The following is a 16,252-nucleotide window of genomic DNA, read 5'->3' as shown; positions in this document are numbered from 1 at the left end:
CGGTCGCGTTAAAGGGGCTCTTAAGTGATGCGAAGGTCTGCGCGGGCTTCGCGGTCACTTCCGGAATGACGGTTCAGCGTGGCCAGTTACGCATGGGAAGCTTTGCTGCTCTCTGGATGCCCATTTTCCCCATCTGAATCCTCAAAACTCTGCATGGGGGGCTTATTGTTGAGTTCTGAGAATTCGGATGGGGAAAATTCTAGAGAGGGGCAAATCCAAGCCAAAACCTCCCGTGCGTAAATGGCACGGGAAATTTATTTTTTTAAAAAGCAGGATAATTCAGCCTGGAAGGCGCTGCTAATTACCAAGCATAAATGGCCCAAGGGACGCGGGCCCACTCACTCTGTTCAGCTCGGCCCCCTGTCACAAATGTAATTCACCCCGAACCTACTCACCCTCCTTAACCTTACCTACACGTCCTAGGAGGGAATGAGGGTCAGGTCAGCAGGTAGTGCGTGCATTACAGCATAATCAGAGGTAGGCTAGAGCTTCGCTTCCGACCATCTAAGATTTGGTTGCCTTCCACTATATAAAACCCCCAGTCTGTTAGGGGGCGCCCGGGATGATCCTGAGCCAGTCAAGTCTCAGGCCATTTATGCATGGGAGATGCACATTTTCCCCATCTGAATTCTCAAAACTCTGCATGGGGGGTTATTTTTGAGTTTGGAGAATTCGGACGGGATAAAATGTGCATCTACAGAGCAGCAAATCCAAGGCAAAACCTCCCATGCATAAATGGCCTCAGCCAAAGTTCCTTGGTGAAGATAAGGTACAGGCAAGAAAATGCACAGGCGCCCCCCAGAGGTCATTGGAGAAAGGGTGAGGGCCTTTTTAAAAAAAACCTAGAAATTCTAAGTCCAGAGGCTGAACATTTTGGCACAAATCCCTTCTCTGTTTTTCCCTGCCTGGCTGGAGCCCTAGAGGGTTCGCCGGGGCCTCGGATTGGAGCAGGGGACGTGCTCTCCGAGTGAATTGCCTGTGGCTTGAGCCCTGGAGGGTTCGCCTGCATCTCAGCTTCGAGTGTCCTGTGTGGAATCCTGGAGGACTTGGACCACTGGGCCCTGTTGTTGGGAACATTGGCCTGCCCTGATGACCCTACTCTGCTGCGCGATGTGCTCCTCGAAGCTGTACAAACTGATGCGGAAATCAACCGCCTAGTGGAACTTATTTGGGTTCAGTGGCGCTCCCTTGCCGACGCGAAGCCTTGGACGTCCGAGGACTTGGATCGGGACGCCTATCATGAACTTTTGGTCCTGGACGGACTATTGGACGAAGTGCGTGCCGCACAGGAGGACTTAGCAACATTAACTCACTTGTTGGCAAGATTGACTTTGCAAGAGACTCAACAGACCTCGACAGCGGCCCCTATCCGCCCCGACTCGCCTCGGGTCATGGCGGGAACACCGGCGGGAGGATCCCCGCTGTCGCTAGTACCTGATCCTGCCAGGTGTCAAGCGGAGGCACGACAGGTCGCTGTCCAAACGGCGTTATTATTCGTGGAACTGCCCCCAACCACAACCACGGTGGCTGATCTGACACAACTGTTGACCCCGACGTTCGGGGATGGTGCGGCCGCACTAGCCGTGCACCATCTGCTTGGTGGGGACTCTGCCCCACTCCTCGCTCTTCTAGAGCAAGAAGCCCTCCCGATCGTCACCACGAACGCCGCCTTGAAGCTCGAAATTGCCCAGGCACTTGCCGACCAAAAGAAGGCTGAGGAACAGTTGCGAGCAGCGGTGGCGGCCAAGGCTCGGGGCAAATGGGAGAAGGAGCAACGATTGGCCGCCGAACGTGCACGAGCAGCTGCGGACGTACGTCCTACAGACACTGTAGGAATTGGATTCTCGTTTGGGTCCACATTTTCCCCGGCCTTTGCCCCGTCTCGCACCACACAACGCGCATGGCGCCTTGCGGAACGCCTGCCACGATCAGACTACTCTGACGAGGAAGACCTGTACGGTGACGGATCTCACTGGGCTTCTGATCTTCGGGTCAGTCAGTCCCGACGCACGGGGGGAGCTGGGGATGAATTGCGCCTCTTGAGGGACCAAAATCGGGACTTAAATGACCATGTGGCCCTTCTATAGGATCAAATGGAACGATTGTTTCGTGAAAACGACTGTTTGCAACAAGCTCTAGCTACCCTGGCTCAACCCGCGCCAGCCCTGCCGCGCCAGCCAGCCCCAGCCCTGCCAGGCCAGCCAGCCCCGCCGGGTCAACCAGCCCCAGCCCTGCCAGGCCAGCCAGCCCCAGCCCTGCCGGGTCAACCAGCGCCAGTTCTGCCGGGCCAACCAGCACCAGCCCAACCGGGCCAACCAGCTCAGCCGGTGGTGCTGGCCCCGGGTGCTCCCGGTTTACTGGCTCCTGGGGCACCTGTGTTGCCAGCTCCTGGAGCGCCTTTCCTGCAGCCTCCAGGGCAACTGCCGGCTCTCCCGCCTGTGCAATGGAAGCAACCTCGGTTGAAAATCACCTACGACGGCTCGATCGAAACTCTACCCTGTTTCCTACATCATGTAGACAGTTACATGAGGGAACAAGGACAGTTCTTCCCCACTGAAGACAGTCGTGTTTGATTTGTTGCCTCTCTGCTGACAGGGAAAGCGGCCGATTGGATGGTCCTCCAGTTTGACACTTGGGCCCGATCCATTCGCTCTCTCAACAAGTTCATGTTTGCCCTGCGGAGGCGGTTCGAGGATCCCTTCTTGGGAGAAAGGGCCAAAGCTCCTGCAACTCCGGCAAGGCTCTACTCCCGTTCGGGAATTTGCAGATTAGTTCCAACAACTTGCCAGTAAAATCGTGGATTGGCCTGAAGCCACCCAAATACATTACTTCCGAGAAGCTCTACACCCTGACATTTTGAACTGGGCGTACATGCAATGGGACCCCGACACCCTGGAAGATTGGATTTTACTGGCAGAGGAAGTTGAAAGCCGCCGTCAATTTAGATCTCTGGTCCGACGCCGGACCAGAGAGGGGAGTAGTTGTCAAAACTCTCCTTCTAAAGTTGCAGCCCCCACCCCGCGGAGACCAACGCGGCCCGCGCAGGACCGCGAATCCCGGTTCCAAAGAGGAGCCTGTCTCGTTTGCGGAACCATGGGCCACTTTGCTGCCGCCTGCCCGCTTCAACCAGACCAGTTGGTCCCTTCACGGCAAGATGGACCGCCCTGGAATCGGGGGCGACCTCAGCGCAGAAGCACCGCGGCCAACCGTAGCTCTGCTCCTGGATGGACCGCGCCATCAGCTCTCCACGTCGGAGAAGCGCCCCTCGACCCTGCACCAACGAACCCATCGGGGTTCCGGATTATAAGTGCCCCACTGGGGGACAACTTGCCGTCTTCGGATGAGGACATAGGCTGGGACCCCCCGGCTTTGAATCTTGAATCTCCTCTGGATCTGTCAAAAAACGGGCAGGGTCTGCGGTGAGTGGAGCGACACCGTGGACCCTCGCAGCTATTCCTGCAAAACCCAACACTCCGGTGAAGGTGAGTGAGGTCGAAGAGACTGTATATGTGGACGTAGTGTTACAACGCCATAAAGGGGGCCCCCAGTTACCAGTTAAAGCACTTATAGGCTCTGGGTGTGCCCGCTCCCTGATCAACGTAACCACTTTCAAGGCGCTCAAAGCCAAGTCAGTGCCCCTACCTGCTCCCATCCAGTTCGCCCAGATGGATGGCAGTGATTTTAAAGGGGGCCCAGTGGATCGTCGCACTAGCAGGTTGGCAATGGGCGTCGGCCACCACTGGGAACAAATTGACTTTACCATAGCCCCTATCAGATACGTGGTATTGGGAATCAACTGGCTCAAAGGGCACAGCCCTTGTATTGACTGGGGGGTTGGAACTATAAAATTCTCCAATCCTAATTGCGATCAACACCGTCTCGAGGTAGCTGTTGCACCTCTGTCGGCCTCGGCTTTAGTCTCAGACCCCCCCTCGTCCTTTCCTCTACCTGTTGAATATCGAGACTTTTCGGATGTTTTTGATGTACAGGAATGTGATGTACTGCCCCCCCCCACCGCCAGACAGACTGCTATTGAAGTGGTGGGAAATGAAAAACTGCCCAAAAGTAAGATTTACCCCATGAGCGCTACCGAACGTACCGTGTTACGTGAATTCTTGGACAAGAATTTAGCAAGGGGTTTCATTCGACCGTGTACCGCCCCTTCTTCGGCCCCTGCCTTCTTTGTGCGCAAAAAGTTCGGTGACTTGCATGACTTGTTGTATAGGGGCGTGGTAGTTTATTTGGATGATATTCTTATTTACTCCAAAACTATGGACGAACACGTTGCCTTGGTGAGAGAAGTATTGCAACGCCTCAGAGACAATCAGCTCTATACTAAGGTGTCTAAATGTGAATTTCACCAAAAACAATTAACCTTCCTGGGCTATATAATTTCACATCACGGACTTACCATGGATCCTGACAAGGTGCAATCGGGAACCGATCGGGAACCACCCTCCACCCGCATGCAGGTTCAGCAATTTCTTGGGCTCGCTAACTTCTACAGGGGGTTTGTTCCCAACTTTGCTCAAATCGCACTCCCCATCACAGATCTCCTTAAGACTAAGGGGAAGGGCACTGCCGCCACATTGCCCTCAGCCCTCAGCCAAAATCGACTGGACCCCCCAGTGCCAAACCGCCTTTGATACTCTCAAACGACTGTTTACCTCTGAACCAGTGTTGAAGCATCCCGATCAAATGTTTATAGTTCAGGTTGATGCCTCAGACGTGGCAATGGGGGGGGGGCACTTTTACAGTGGGGGAGGGATGGTCTTCTGCATCCATGCGCTTACTTCTCTAAAAAGTTCGCGCAATCTCAGCTCAACAGGCCAATCTGGGAAAAGGAAGCGGCTGCTGTCCACCATGCCCTTACGGTGTGGAGACAATTTTTGGAGAGGTCTAAAGTCCCTTTTGAAGTGTGGAGCGATCACAAAAACCTGGAAGCACTCACGGGGTCCCAGAAACTGTCTGCGAAGCAAGTTTGCTGGGCGGACTTCTTTGCTCAGTTCCTTTTCCTATTGAAACATGTGCCGGAGAAGCAAAATGTCCTGGCTGATGCTCTATCCAGATTTCCCCAATATCCAACCAAGGTTGAACGCCCCAGGGAGTCCCTGTTCACTCCTGCCCAAAGGGGTTTGCTGCCCACTCTAGCAGTCCAAACCCGAGCGCAAATCCCACAAGGGGGGGACACTTCAAACCCAACCACACCGGTCAGCCCGACCGCGCCACCCCCCTCGCCTCCTTCACCAGCTCCGTCGGCGCCCAGTCACTCGGACAGTCCAGCCGTCCAACACCCCCCCGGGACATCCCCTCCTTCCACCATGGAGCCCATACCACCAGATCTCAGACTCTTTTTTAACCTCACTTCGTTCTGCGTACCAAGCCGAACTCTCTAAGCAAACCTTTCCCTCCACTCTAACCGAACGTAGAGGCTTATGGTACAAAGACTCTAAGCTGTACGTGCCTAAAGAGCTCCGAAAAGAAGTCCTACAGCTGGTCCATGGAACCAAAACCACGGGACACTTTGGGTTTCTAAAAACATTGCACTTGTTACGGAGGCAGTTTTGGTGGGTGGGCATGCGGACTGATGTGGATTCCTTCATTCACAGTTGCCCAGTCTGCGCTATGGTAAAAAGGGCCCAAGGAAAGCCTCCTGGATTGTTGCAGCCGTTAGAAACCCCCACTAGACCATGGGAAGTTATTGCTATGGATTTTATGACTGACCTCCCCCTCAGCGAGGGGGAAACTGTACTTTGGGTAATCACGGACCTGTTCTCTAAACAGGTGCATCTGGTCCCTTGCACAGGTATCCCATCCGCCCCAAAACTGGCCCGCCTCTTTGTGTCACATATCTTCCGTCTACATTCCTTTCTGCGCAAGGTGGTCAGCGACCGCGGAAGTAGCTATGTGGCTAAATTCTGGAAAGCTTTCCTAAAATTAGTGGGGGTGGAACAAGGTCTCTCAAGTGCTTTCCACCCCCAAACCGATGGCCAAACCAAACGGGTGAATGCTGTATTGGAATGATACTTGCGCTGTTATGTTAACTATCATCAGGGTGATTGGGTTGAATTGTTACCCTTTGCTGAATATGCGTATAATAATGTTGTGCATCAGTTGACTGGATTTAGCCCCTTTCGGGCTGTTTATGGGCAAGACTTTGGTCCCATAAGCCATAACGACCTCTCCGGGGTGGTGTGGGGAGAAAGTGTTGCTGACTGGGTTCACACGATTCAGACAACCTGGCCTTGGCTGGTACGTAATCTAGAGCGAGCTAAACGTAAATACAAAAGTCAAGCCGATAAGCATCGCTCACCGAGCAATGACTACTCAGTGGGAGACATGGTTTATTTGTCCACCAAGAATCTACGGTCCAACCGCCCGTGTAACAAACTCAGTGCCAAGTACGTGGGTCTCTTCCCCATTACTCATATCATCAACCCAGTCACTGTGGAACTTTCACTCCCAAAATCATTCAGGAGAATCCATCCTGTCTTTCATGTCAGTTTGCTAAAGCCACACGTGCCTTCCCCCGAGTGGCATCCTGAACCACTCCCTGATGTTGGGGGGGAGGAACATTTTGAAGCTGCGAAGATCTTGGACTCTCGCGTCCGTCATGGGTCTCTCCACTACCTAGTCCGTTGGAAACATTTCGGTCCTGCCCACAATGAATGGGTACGTGCACGTGACGTGTCTGCATCCCGTTTGGTCCGCCAATTCCATGCCGCCTACCCCGACAAGCCTGGACCAGTGGCGGACGGTGGGAGGGGGCCTTGAGGGCAGAATGTCAGGCCTGCTTTCCACAGCTCTAAGCAGCCTGTCAGACTGACCGTTTTAGTTTCGATTCTACCAGGTGCCTCTCAAGGCCAAACTGCTAGCTGCTGCATTCCTGTTCCAGTGCTATCTCCCGTGGGAACGACTCCTCAGTAGAAGGGGGGCCGCCTTGACCTGTTGTGACTAATACTTTCCCTTATAGGCCTACCCCGTGCTCCCAATTGCCATTCGTGCCAATGTACCTGTAAGCTCTGCAATACCTGTGTGTTTTCCATTAAATCAGCTCTTTTGGACTCTTTGTCTCTGGATGTTGTTTGTGGGACTACCACGGGACAAGTGTTCACAGTAGCAGTTATCCATGTCAAACTAGAAGGAAACAGGGGAACCTAGTTTGAATCATCACTCTGCCACAGAAGCTCAGTAAATGAATCTGGGCCAGTCAGTCTCTATGCCTAACCTACGTCACAGGGTGGTTATTTTCCTTCCTTTTATCACAACAATGCTGTAAGCTACTTTAGGTCACCATTGGGGAGAAAAGCAGGGGGAAGCAATCATTAAAACCATCTGTCACTAGGATCTGGGGGACCCAAGCCTGAATCCTTATTGTGTTAACAGAAAGTCACCAAGTGTTCCCTGGGCCAGTCACTCTCAGCTTAACCTATCCCCCAAGGCTGTTAGGAGGCTAAAACAGAAGAGGGGGGGGAAAGATATTGCAAGCCACTTTAGTTCCCCAATAGGAAGAAAAGCAAGGTATAAATGCATCAACCAGCCCAAGCCCAGCTCCCTCCCTTTACAGAGACCCCTTTGCCTTGCCTGTCTTAGCCCTAAAAGCTGCTGGATTTGAAGGTGGTGGAGAGTGCCATCTCCTCTAGTCGCCACTTTTTGCTAGTTGCCTGAGTGACCTGTCCCAGACATGTTTACGGTGGTATGACGTAAATTCCAGCTTCCCAGCAGCCGTCTCTCACAGAAAAGGGTAGGCCAAACTGCAGTGTAAAATCAGTGTTCCGGGGGGGAAAGGATATAGCAATCTGGTCTTCTACAATAGCACTCTTCAACCTTTTGAGACCTGGTACCTACTGAACTGCAAGCATGTGACATCACATGACTGAAAGAGGGGTGGGGGGACCAGAGTTATGACTGCAGTAGACCTAGAGAGCTGTAGATAGGAAATGTAAGCTGTTCACCAGAAGGTATACCACAGTGGGCAACACACCAAGGATCAGAGCTCTGTTACTGAGCAACCATGAATGGACAAAGGTGCCTTATTAATGAATCTCAGGTCCTTACTCTATCCAGGTTGGTACTGTCCTATCTGACTGGCAAGCAGTTCAACTTTAAGTACAACTTTATAGGTTTGGAATAAGTTGGGCTACTTAGCTTTAAATTAGAATGGGCAAGAGGGTGTCTAGGGAGGCAAAACAAAATGATAGGCTCAAGTCAGTTGTACTTCCATGCAGCCACATACTTTGCGTCTTTGCTACCTTATAGCTCATAGCTTTGTTTGCAGTGTACTCAGTTTGCCCGCCCTGTAAGTTCTCGTTATCCTTTCTTTTAATTTTTTTTACTGGTGCTAAGTATTCTTCTAATTATTGTCAGATAAACCACTTAAAGCCATTTTAGTTTAGCTGTGGAGTCCGTGTCTTCCTTCTTACTACAGCAATTGCCTACTGAGGCAATAAAAGGACATCATTTGCTCTTCCATCCCAAACCCAGATGGAGGGGCAGGGCCTTCTCAGAAGCAAGGCTGCATGACACCCTCCCAAAGGAAGCTTGTATGAGTCCTTCAAGTAGCCATCTCAAGACCATTTTGGTCATAGAAAGGTGTGGGGTTTAAGAAAGTGCAGAATACGCTAATCTATTATGAACTAAGGTGGTTGTTGGCTTTACTGTAAGTGATGTTTTATCCATTCGTTGTATTCCACCGTAGAGGACTGAATCCTTCAAAAAGGCTGTTTTAAAAAATAAGTGAAACCAAGCAAGTTTTAGTCCTGGTTGAAGATCACTCACTATAGTATTTGGTTGTATTTTACCTTTTAGAAGAAGAAGAAGAAGAGTTGGTTTTTATATGCCGACTTTCTCTACCACTTAAGGAAGAATCAAACCGGCTTACAATCACCTTCCCTTCCCCTCCCCACAACAGACACCCTGTGAGGTAGGTGGAGCTGAGAGAGCTCTATAAGGGAACCCAAGGTCACCAGCTGGCTTCATGTGGAGGAATGGAGAAACCAACCCGGTTCTCTGGATTAACTTCCACCGCTCTTAACGTCTACACCATGCTGGCTCTTTTAGACTTGGTTGCTTCCAGCAAGGATTGGCCTTCATGTTTCTGCCTTTGAAATGCGCTCCTAAAAGTGTTATAAAAGGAATACTTTTATGCTCCAATTTTAATTTTTTTAACTACCACCCTACAACAGGAGCAATAAACTGCTTCATTATAAGCAACCACACTCAAAAAGAGAAACCCTGACTTATAGCAGCTGGTTCAGCCATTTTGGCTTAAAGCAGGTGTTCTTGTTCCAATCAATTTGAAGCGCAAAAAATGTAAGTCTACCAACCAGAGCTCTTATGGGCCTTACAATTCTCCCTCTGCCATTAACAATGACAAGATGAGCACATGAAAAGCACGAGAGAGGCTCAAAAGGCCATTCAGGCATGAGAAGTCATCGAGCTCCACAACCCAGATTGCTCAATGTGTGAAGCTAAGGGTTCCCCACTATCCTCACTTTCTGCAAGGGAATAACATCCTCCCACCATGTACAAAAACCAATCAAAAGTGGGAAAAAAACCAGGCAATTTATTGCTTATGTGGGTAAGAGCCCAAAGAACAGTTCAGTAAACTGAAGCCAGATGCTCATAATGTGCAACCAAAGCGAAATACAGGCAGGTTCACAGTTCTTATGTTGCCTCCACACGCACACACTGCGGTGGGACCTACAATGCTATAACGAAACAAACAAACAAAATCAGCGGTGCACAGCTCTCTTCCTATCCAGTGCTAGGTGGTGCTGAGGAGGCAGGGCTTAAATACTCAGCCCTCTTAAAGTCCAGCTGTACAGTTAAGCCTAGATTACAGACGCCTGTCGTTGCACCATGGGGTTGAGAATATGTAATTCTCCAAATCAGCTGCATGGGGCACTCATGAGCCGTTTGGGAGAGCTGTCGTCTTGATTGCCAACTTTTGCTTGCATTGCAGATACAGATGGCAAAGTTACAGTCTTACACTGGCAACTGAACTCTGGCAGCAACACGCACACAGCAGGACAACGGTACTACAACACAGTGGAAATGGACACAAGGAGCAACTCCTACCAAAAGACACAAACCACCAACCACTCTCTACACACATTCTAGCTTCTGGAAGGAATGACTATTGCCATCAACAGTAGCCAGTTTGACACCTGACCTTTCCCCACGTCTTCAGCTTAATTTGTATGTTCTACCATTTCCCTTTAAGATTAATTAACTGGGGAACTGAATTTGCTCATCTTGCCCTTGTTCAATAATACAGGGTAGTACCAACTGGGGAAGCCAGCCTGGGGTTCCAGTAGCTGTAACAGATACCCGGAAGAAGCACACAATAAACCTACAATTACATCCCTACAATGATGAGTTCGTGTTTGCTTGCTGCAAGCAGGAAAAGGTAGAATGGCTTCAAACAGATGTCAATAATCTGGCTTCCTTCCTCATATTGTTCCACATTAAAATTCTCTATAGCATGCTTAACCCATTCATCTGATTTAGTACGATACCTCCACATTCTTCAAGATCCAAATTGAACCTCTTCCCACATACAATAGAGCCAGGAGCTTCAGGAGAGCCAAAGGGCAAATGCAAGACAGGGGGCTATGAAGGCCCCTATTGTAGCAAGGCAGTGGGCTGGAGTAAAGGACAAGGAATTGTCTCTCTATCAGCTTCAGAAAAGCCCACGTTTGCTACACTGCAGTGACACAAGAGGAGAGCAGTGGTGCTCAACTGACTGCTCTTTCAGGCAAAGTGTTCAAGGGATCTTATTGAGTTTTCTAACAGTAAGTGGGAAGAGCAGAGGGGATGTGTCCACATTTCTCTGACGCCCGTAGTTGTGGAAGAGGAAGGTATATATTGCAAGGTAAGTTTTAGCACACATAAGCACACACACACACACCCCCCAACATGCACAGAGTTCAGTGGAAAGGCAGGGGATACCTGGCCCAACTGCGCCAGTTCCTATTGCACTTAAGTGAGGTATGTAAACATGGAACAGAGTTCGAAACTACCATTTAGAACTGGCTCAAAATTCAAGGGGAAAGATGTCCCCCGCCCCGGTTGATTTAGGCCACAGGAACTAGTGTCAGAAGTGACAGCAAGGTAGGTATGAGGTTTAAAAATCAGACTATGTAAACACAGGAGGGGAGCAAAAGCAATATTTGCAGTGTCCCCCGCTGAGACAAGGGCCACCAGGCACTTTGCTATCAGCCAATGCCCTTGGTTTTGCTCCCTGCGTCACCCCAAGGGCTGGTTCTGCATCAGAGTCTCTCTGGCACAGTTCGACGCCTCCTCGTCCAGCCCCCACCCCACCCCCCGCTGCTTCAGCCCTTTGCTCACGAGGTGGAACTGCAAGAGGCTCCCTTGGCTGATGGGAAGGGGAGGCAGTGAGGTCTCTTCAGTGATTTGAGCTCATCACCTACTCAGGCTTCTGGGACACAGCAAGAAGCGTGGCGGTGGGGAGGAGTCTACAAAAGCACTCCCCCCCTCATCCTTCAAGTTTCATCAAGTTATTGGTCAAATACGGCAAGACCAAGACGCCTCCACCCTCTTCCTGCTGCAGGGACCACGGCTCAGAGTATGAAGCACAGTCGTGATCTCAAGGTCAAGGGCATCCCTGTGGCGGCTGGCAGGCCAACGTCACCTTGCCCAGGCTTCATCCAGGCACTGATGATTGTTCTAGCTGAGTTTGCTCGGCTTCTGGGACCGGGTCACAGGCAGAGGCAGCTTGTGGAGGCCTGGGAGGAACGAGACAGCAGATGAGGGGCCAAAGGCTTACAGTTTTTACCCCCCCTCCCCACCCCAAGAACAGGGAACCCAATTTAAAACAAGAGGCAGACACAAGACATATCTGCAGAAGCTCCTACATCCGAGTCGGCAACTAAAATGACAGGAAAGTTTCCTAGGGCAATGATAGTTCTACTTGGGTCGCAGAAGAGCTCCAGGCATCTTTAGGGCTTACTGGTGGTGGAAAGAGCTTCAAGACACAGCTGGTTTATGGGCGACCTTGTAGGGTTTTCACGGCAAGAGGTAGCTTGCCATTGCCTGTCTCCGTGTGGGCTGAGAGAGTTCTCAGAGAACTATGACTGGCCCAAGGTCACCCAGCAGACTTCATGTGGGGGAGTGGGGATTCGAACCTGGGTTTCCAGATTAGAGTTCGCTGCTCTTAGCCATTATGCCATGCTGGCTTATTAAACACAGCAAAACACCTTAGGAGAGGAAACAGCCATTCTGGGACCCTCCTCTTTCACTTTCTACCTAGGGGGACGCTCCCTTCATCGCAGATCAGCTTTAACAGCCCTGCTCCTTAATGTCATCAAAAATGTCACAACAGAAAAGCTGGAGGACAATGGCGACAGGTGCTTACCGAAGGCCCGGATGAGTTCAGCTTGTACAGCCCAGGTGAATTTCTTCACCAGGCAAAGAGTAGTGAGGCCGGCAAAGAGCATATTGTAGAGAAAGACAATGTAGAAGTTTCCCAGCCAGTTAAACCTCCCGAAGTCACCTAGAAGGTCAAACCTTGTGATCCCTAAAGAGGAGATAGATGCTCAGCATTTATCAACATTCGCTGCTTCAGCCCCATCTGCTCCTCATTACATTCTGCAAATAGAGAAGATCCTCTCCCAACCTCTTGTAAAAAAAAAAAAAATCACAATTCATTTTCTCAGACTAACACTTGAAATAACTTTCCAGAGACGGCCGAGCTCCCAAGTCTGATACTGCAAAGGGCAGGCCTCTCTGCTTGCATTCCTGTTTTTCGATTTCACATGCTGCCTTCCCAAGGCAACTTGAGCAAGTGAGGGAGCTCTGTCACTGCACACTGTTTGCCAAGATAATTTAACAAATATCCCCACCCACTAAAGACTGGAGAAAAGATACCCCACACCTCAAGAGACACAGTTGTAATTTTTTTTAACCCCATCCCAGTTCTCCACAGCTCTGCTAATGGCATTCTGCTCACAAGTTACTTCTTGCCACTATCCAAGCCATTGTCACAAATTAAGGAACAGGCAGGATTGTTGTTCTAGGGGTTTTGCACTCTCAGGGGGAAAGTGGGGCATTTAGAAGGAGGTGCAGAAAGCAGCATCCCGATAACCTTGATGTTAATTTTTAAAAAACAAGTTTCAAGCCCTTAAGCCTCCAAAGAAAGAACACGTGGGGGCTTAGACACAAGGAGGAGGATTTACAGGGGCAGAACTCTAGCACTCCACCATTCCTTCTCCTTCTGCATAAAAATGAACTGTGCAAATTAAGTAAACATTCAAATGTTCACCATTTATACAGATTGCGCAATTACTCGGCCACAATTGGGACACACGCATACTGTAGGTGTGCTAAGCTGTAGGTGGCAGTTTTCTTTAATAATTCTGCTGAGGCAATGGTTTTACTGAGGCAACCCCAGAAAAGATATGGTCCACGTGAAGAAAAGAGAACTCACCCAGTGTACGAGACAAAACTGGGAGTGCTGAGCTCAACACCAACAGGGAGACACAGTTCCCAATTATCTGCAAGGAAACACATGAGTCAGACAGCTCATGAGTGGCTCTTGCCCACTCAGCCCCTACATATTCATGCATGCTATTTTTCCTTCCTTGTTAGTGTCCCCCCACTCCACAAGGTGGCAGAACCCCACCCACCCACGTTGTCCAACACTAATGGGGAAATTGTCTAATCAAACATGGCTATGCTGCCTTTTAAAGGCTACCAGAATCAGTGTGATTGCCCCTTGGAGGCAGAAAAATGGAGAAGGCCAGCTACTCTTCTTGAATGGTGGACATTCACTGTGCCACATCTCTATTTGTGGAGGGGGACTGCAGAGAGGTACCTGTGTGTATTTGACTGCCAAGCCTCTGCTCTGAAACAGACAGCCTTACACGGAAAGAGTACTTTCACAGCATCCTTTGCAGGCAAACTGTTTTATCCCTTCTGCACAGAGGGGAAGGGGCAGAAAAGACATGTGACAAGGAAACTGCAAGTTCCTTCTGAATTCCTATGGGCATTTATTTTGAAGGGAAACTGGAAGACCATGTGATTGAGGGATAGACCAGGAGACAGCATCAAAATCTGAGAATCCATTCCAAACCAGCAATCTTTGTCACAGGCCTTGCATGTGTACACTAAAGCTCATATATCATCCAGCCCCACTTCTTGCCCTTTCTGCCCCCTCCACTTCCAAAATCCACAGGTCAGCCTTTCACTTAGTGCCCCCCCCCATAGCTCTTCAAATATATTATGGGGGAAGCATCATTCAAAGGCCTATTTTAAGTCAGAAGTTCCTGGGATCTATGACATTCTGTGACTGATTCTCCCTCTAGACAGTTTCTATTTGTACTATCGCCATGACATCACAGCAGCTCAGCCCATAGCTGGAGTAAATGGAAGACACAAGCAACAGTACTCAATTTTAAAATTTGTGGCAGATAAAACAGAAGACCTACCTTGGTCATAGTTGTATCATGTCGTTCTGGCAGCAGTTTGGTGAAGAGAGGAGAACTATAGAACCCCACAACGGAGGAAATCATTAAATAGCTAAGACAATATGGCATTAAGGAAGAACAGTGGAGAAGGAGAATCACCAATGGTAGCAGAGTCTCAGCAAAGCAACATTTCAACCACAGCAACAAGCACACAGTTGCGTCTTCTGCATTAAAAGAAGCCAGAACAGGAATGTATCTTATACCAAGCAAGGAGCCCAAGGGGCAGACAAGGTCCTTCTGCCTCATTTTGATACTGGCAGACAAAGGACTATCTGGTGATGAACATACAGAAGAGCCCTGCTGGAGCAGACCAATGATCCATGTAGCCCAGCATCCATCCTGTTCCCAACAGTGGCCACCCAAATTACCTCAGCAGCCCTACAAGAAGGGGCACAGAGGTCAAAGTCTCACCATGCATGCCCCCCAGCAAAAGGAATTCAGAGGTATATGGTCTCTGAAAATGAAGCACCAGTAAGAGAACCAGGACAATCTCAACACTAAGGAAGGTAAGAACAAACTGGGGGTGGGGGAGACAGAAATGGCAGAGGAAACACAAATGGAAAATGAGGTGAAAGCAGAGATGTCAGGAAACATTCTCAGTAACATTCAGACCATGGCACAGTGAAGATACCCAAATGGCACACTGCAAAGGATACAATATGAGAATCACCTGCACGGCTGCCCCAAAGGAGCCAAAAATAGAGAAGGAAACTTTCCCCAGTGGTGCCTCCTGTGATAATTTTTTGGGGTGGGGGGAGAGAAGAGAGACAAAAAGTTAGGTTCATCTGAAAAAGATGTAGTCCCAGAATCCTTTTGAGCTTTTCCTGGGTTCAGCCTCTTTACCAGGAAGAAGGGTATATAATGGTCTGTGGCACACACACACGCCTGCAACCATACCACATAAGCAAGAAATAACGACTGCACCTGGAAGTGTGTGGGTATCAATACCAGGGAAAGGACGGCTGAGTAAGACTTCCAGTGCCTGCCCATAGTTTTTCCACCCTTCCCCATAATTAGTACAGTCTATGTAAGTTCCTTTATTTAGACTACAGGTTGTAGCAGTAGGCTTCTCAACCACACGTCTGATTATTCTCATGGTGGAGTACACACTGATCTGGGTATTCCCACACACACACACACACACACACACACACACACACACACGGAGTAAGCAGCAATCATTGCCTGAATTTTGAGTTTCTTTTTAATTCTGATTCATATGCTTTAAATTTGTTACCGAGTCCTTTGAAAGAGAAGCAGGATAGAGTTTGTTTGTGTGTGTGTGTGTTTAATAAAGAAGAGGCTTGTCTCTGCTACTGATTGTAAATGGACACACCTCTCTTTTATCTATGTGCAAAAAACAGGAGTTTAGAAACAATGCTCCAATCCCAAAGAACAATTTCCTGGTGGTAAGAGCCACTGAATAAAATGGGAGTAACCTCTGAGAAAACCTGCTTAGGACTGCTCCCTAAGCAACCCAGCAAGGTCACCCAAGAAGTCTGGGCCAGGAAAATAACTGGTCTGGGAAAAGCTTCAGTTGAGGGATCGGGCAGGAAGCCCACAGCCGCTCTCACCTGGATTCCTCGGGGCATTGCTGCATCATCCAACAACAACTCCAAGACATGGAAGCAGACCACAAGAACAGAGATACCCTGGAAAAGCAGGTGGGAGAGAAAGGTCAACACAGAACATTCCTCGCAAGTCTTAACACCTGGAAACACACTGAGTTTTGAGCACGCTTCCAAGCCCTTTCCAGCAACTTC

General features: G+C 49.6%; 1 protein-coding gene across 1 annotated transcript in view; it reads right to left on the bottom strand.

Annotated features, from left to right (window-relative positions):
- Nucleotides 1-11,653: 11,653 nt before the first annotated feature.
- Nucleotides 11,654-16,252, bottom strand: part of LMBR1L (limb development membrane protein 1 like) — a 46,705-nt gene continuing 42,106 nt past the window's right edge. The window contains exons 12-17 of the mRNA XM_056862991.1: nucleotides 16,064-16,141; nucleotides 15,146-15,219; nucleotides 14,451-14,541; nucleotides 13,451-13,517; nucleotides 12,380-12,541; nucleotides 11,654-11,750 (exon numbers count right to left, since the gene is read on the bottom strand). Coding sequence (XP_056718969.1) covers nucleotides 11,692-11,750; nucleotides 12,380-12,541; nucleotides 13,451-13,517; nucleotides 14,451-14,541; nucleotides 15,146-15,219; nucleotides 16,064-16,141 — 531 coding nt within the window. The 3' untranslated portion in view covers nucleotides 11,654-11,691. The remainder of the gene's footprint in view (nucleotides 11,751-12,379; nucleotides 12,542-13,450; nucleotides 13,518-14,450; nucleotides 14,542-15,145; nucleotides 15,220-16,063; nucleotides 16,142-16,252) is intronic.

Source organism: Euleptes europaea, chromosome 1 (genome assembly GCF_029931775.1).
Source record: "Euleptes europaea isolate rEulEur1 chromosome 1, rEulEur1.hap1, whole genome shotgun sequence".
In the NCBI taxonomy this organism is placed as follows: Eukaryota; Metazoa; Chordata; class Lepidosauria; order Squamata; family Sphaerodactylidae; genus Euleptes; species Euleptes europaea.
Note: the sequence above shows the minus strand (reverse complement) of the source record. Positions and strands in the feature narration are given on the sequence as shown.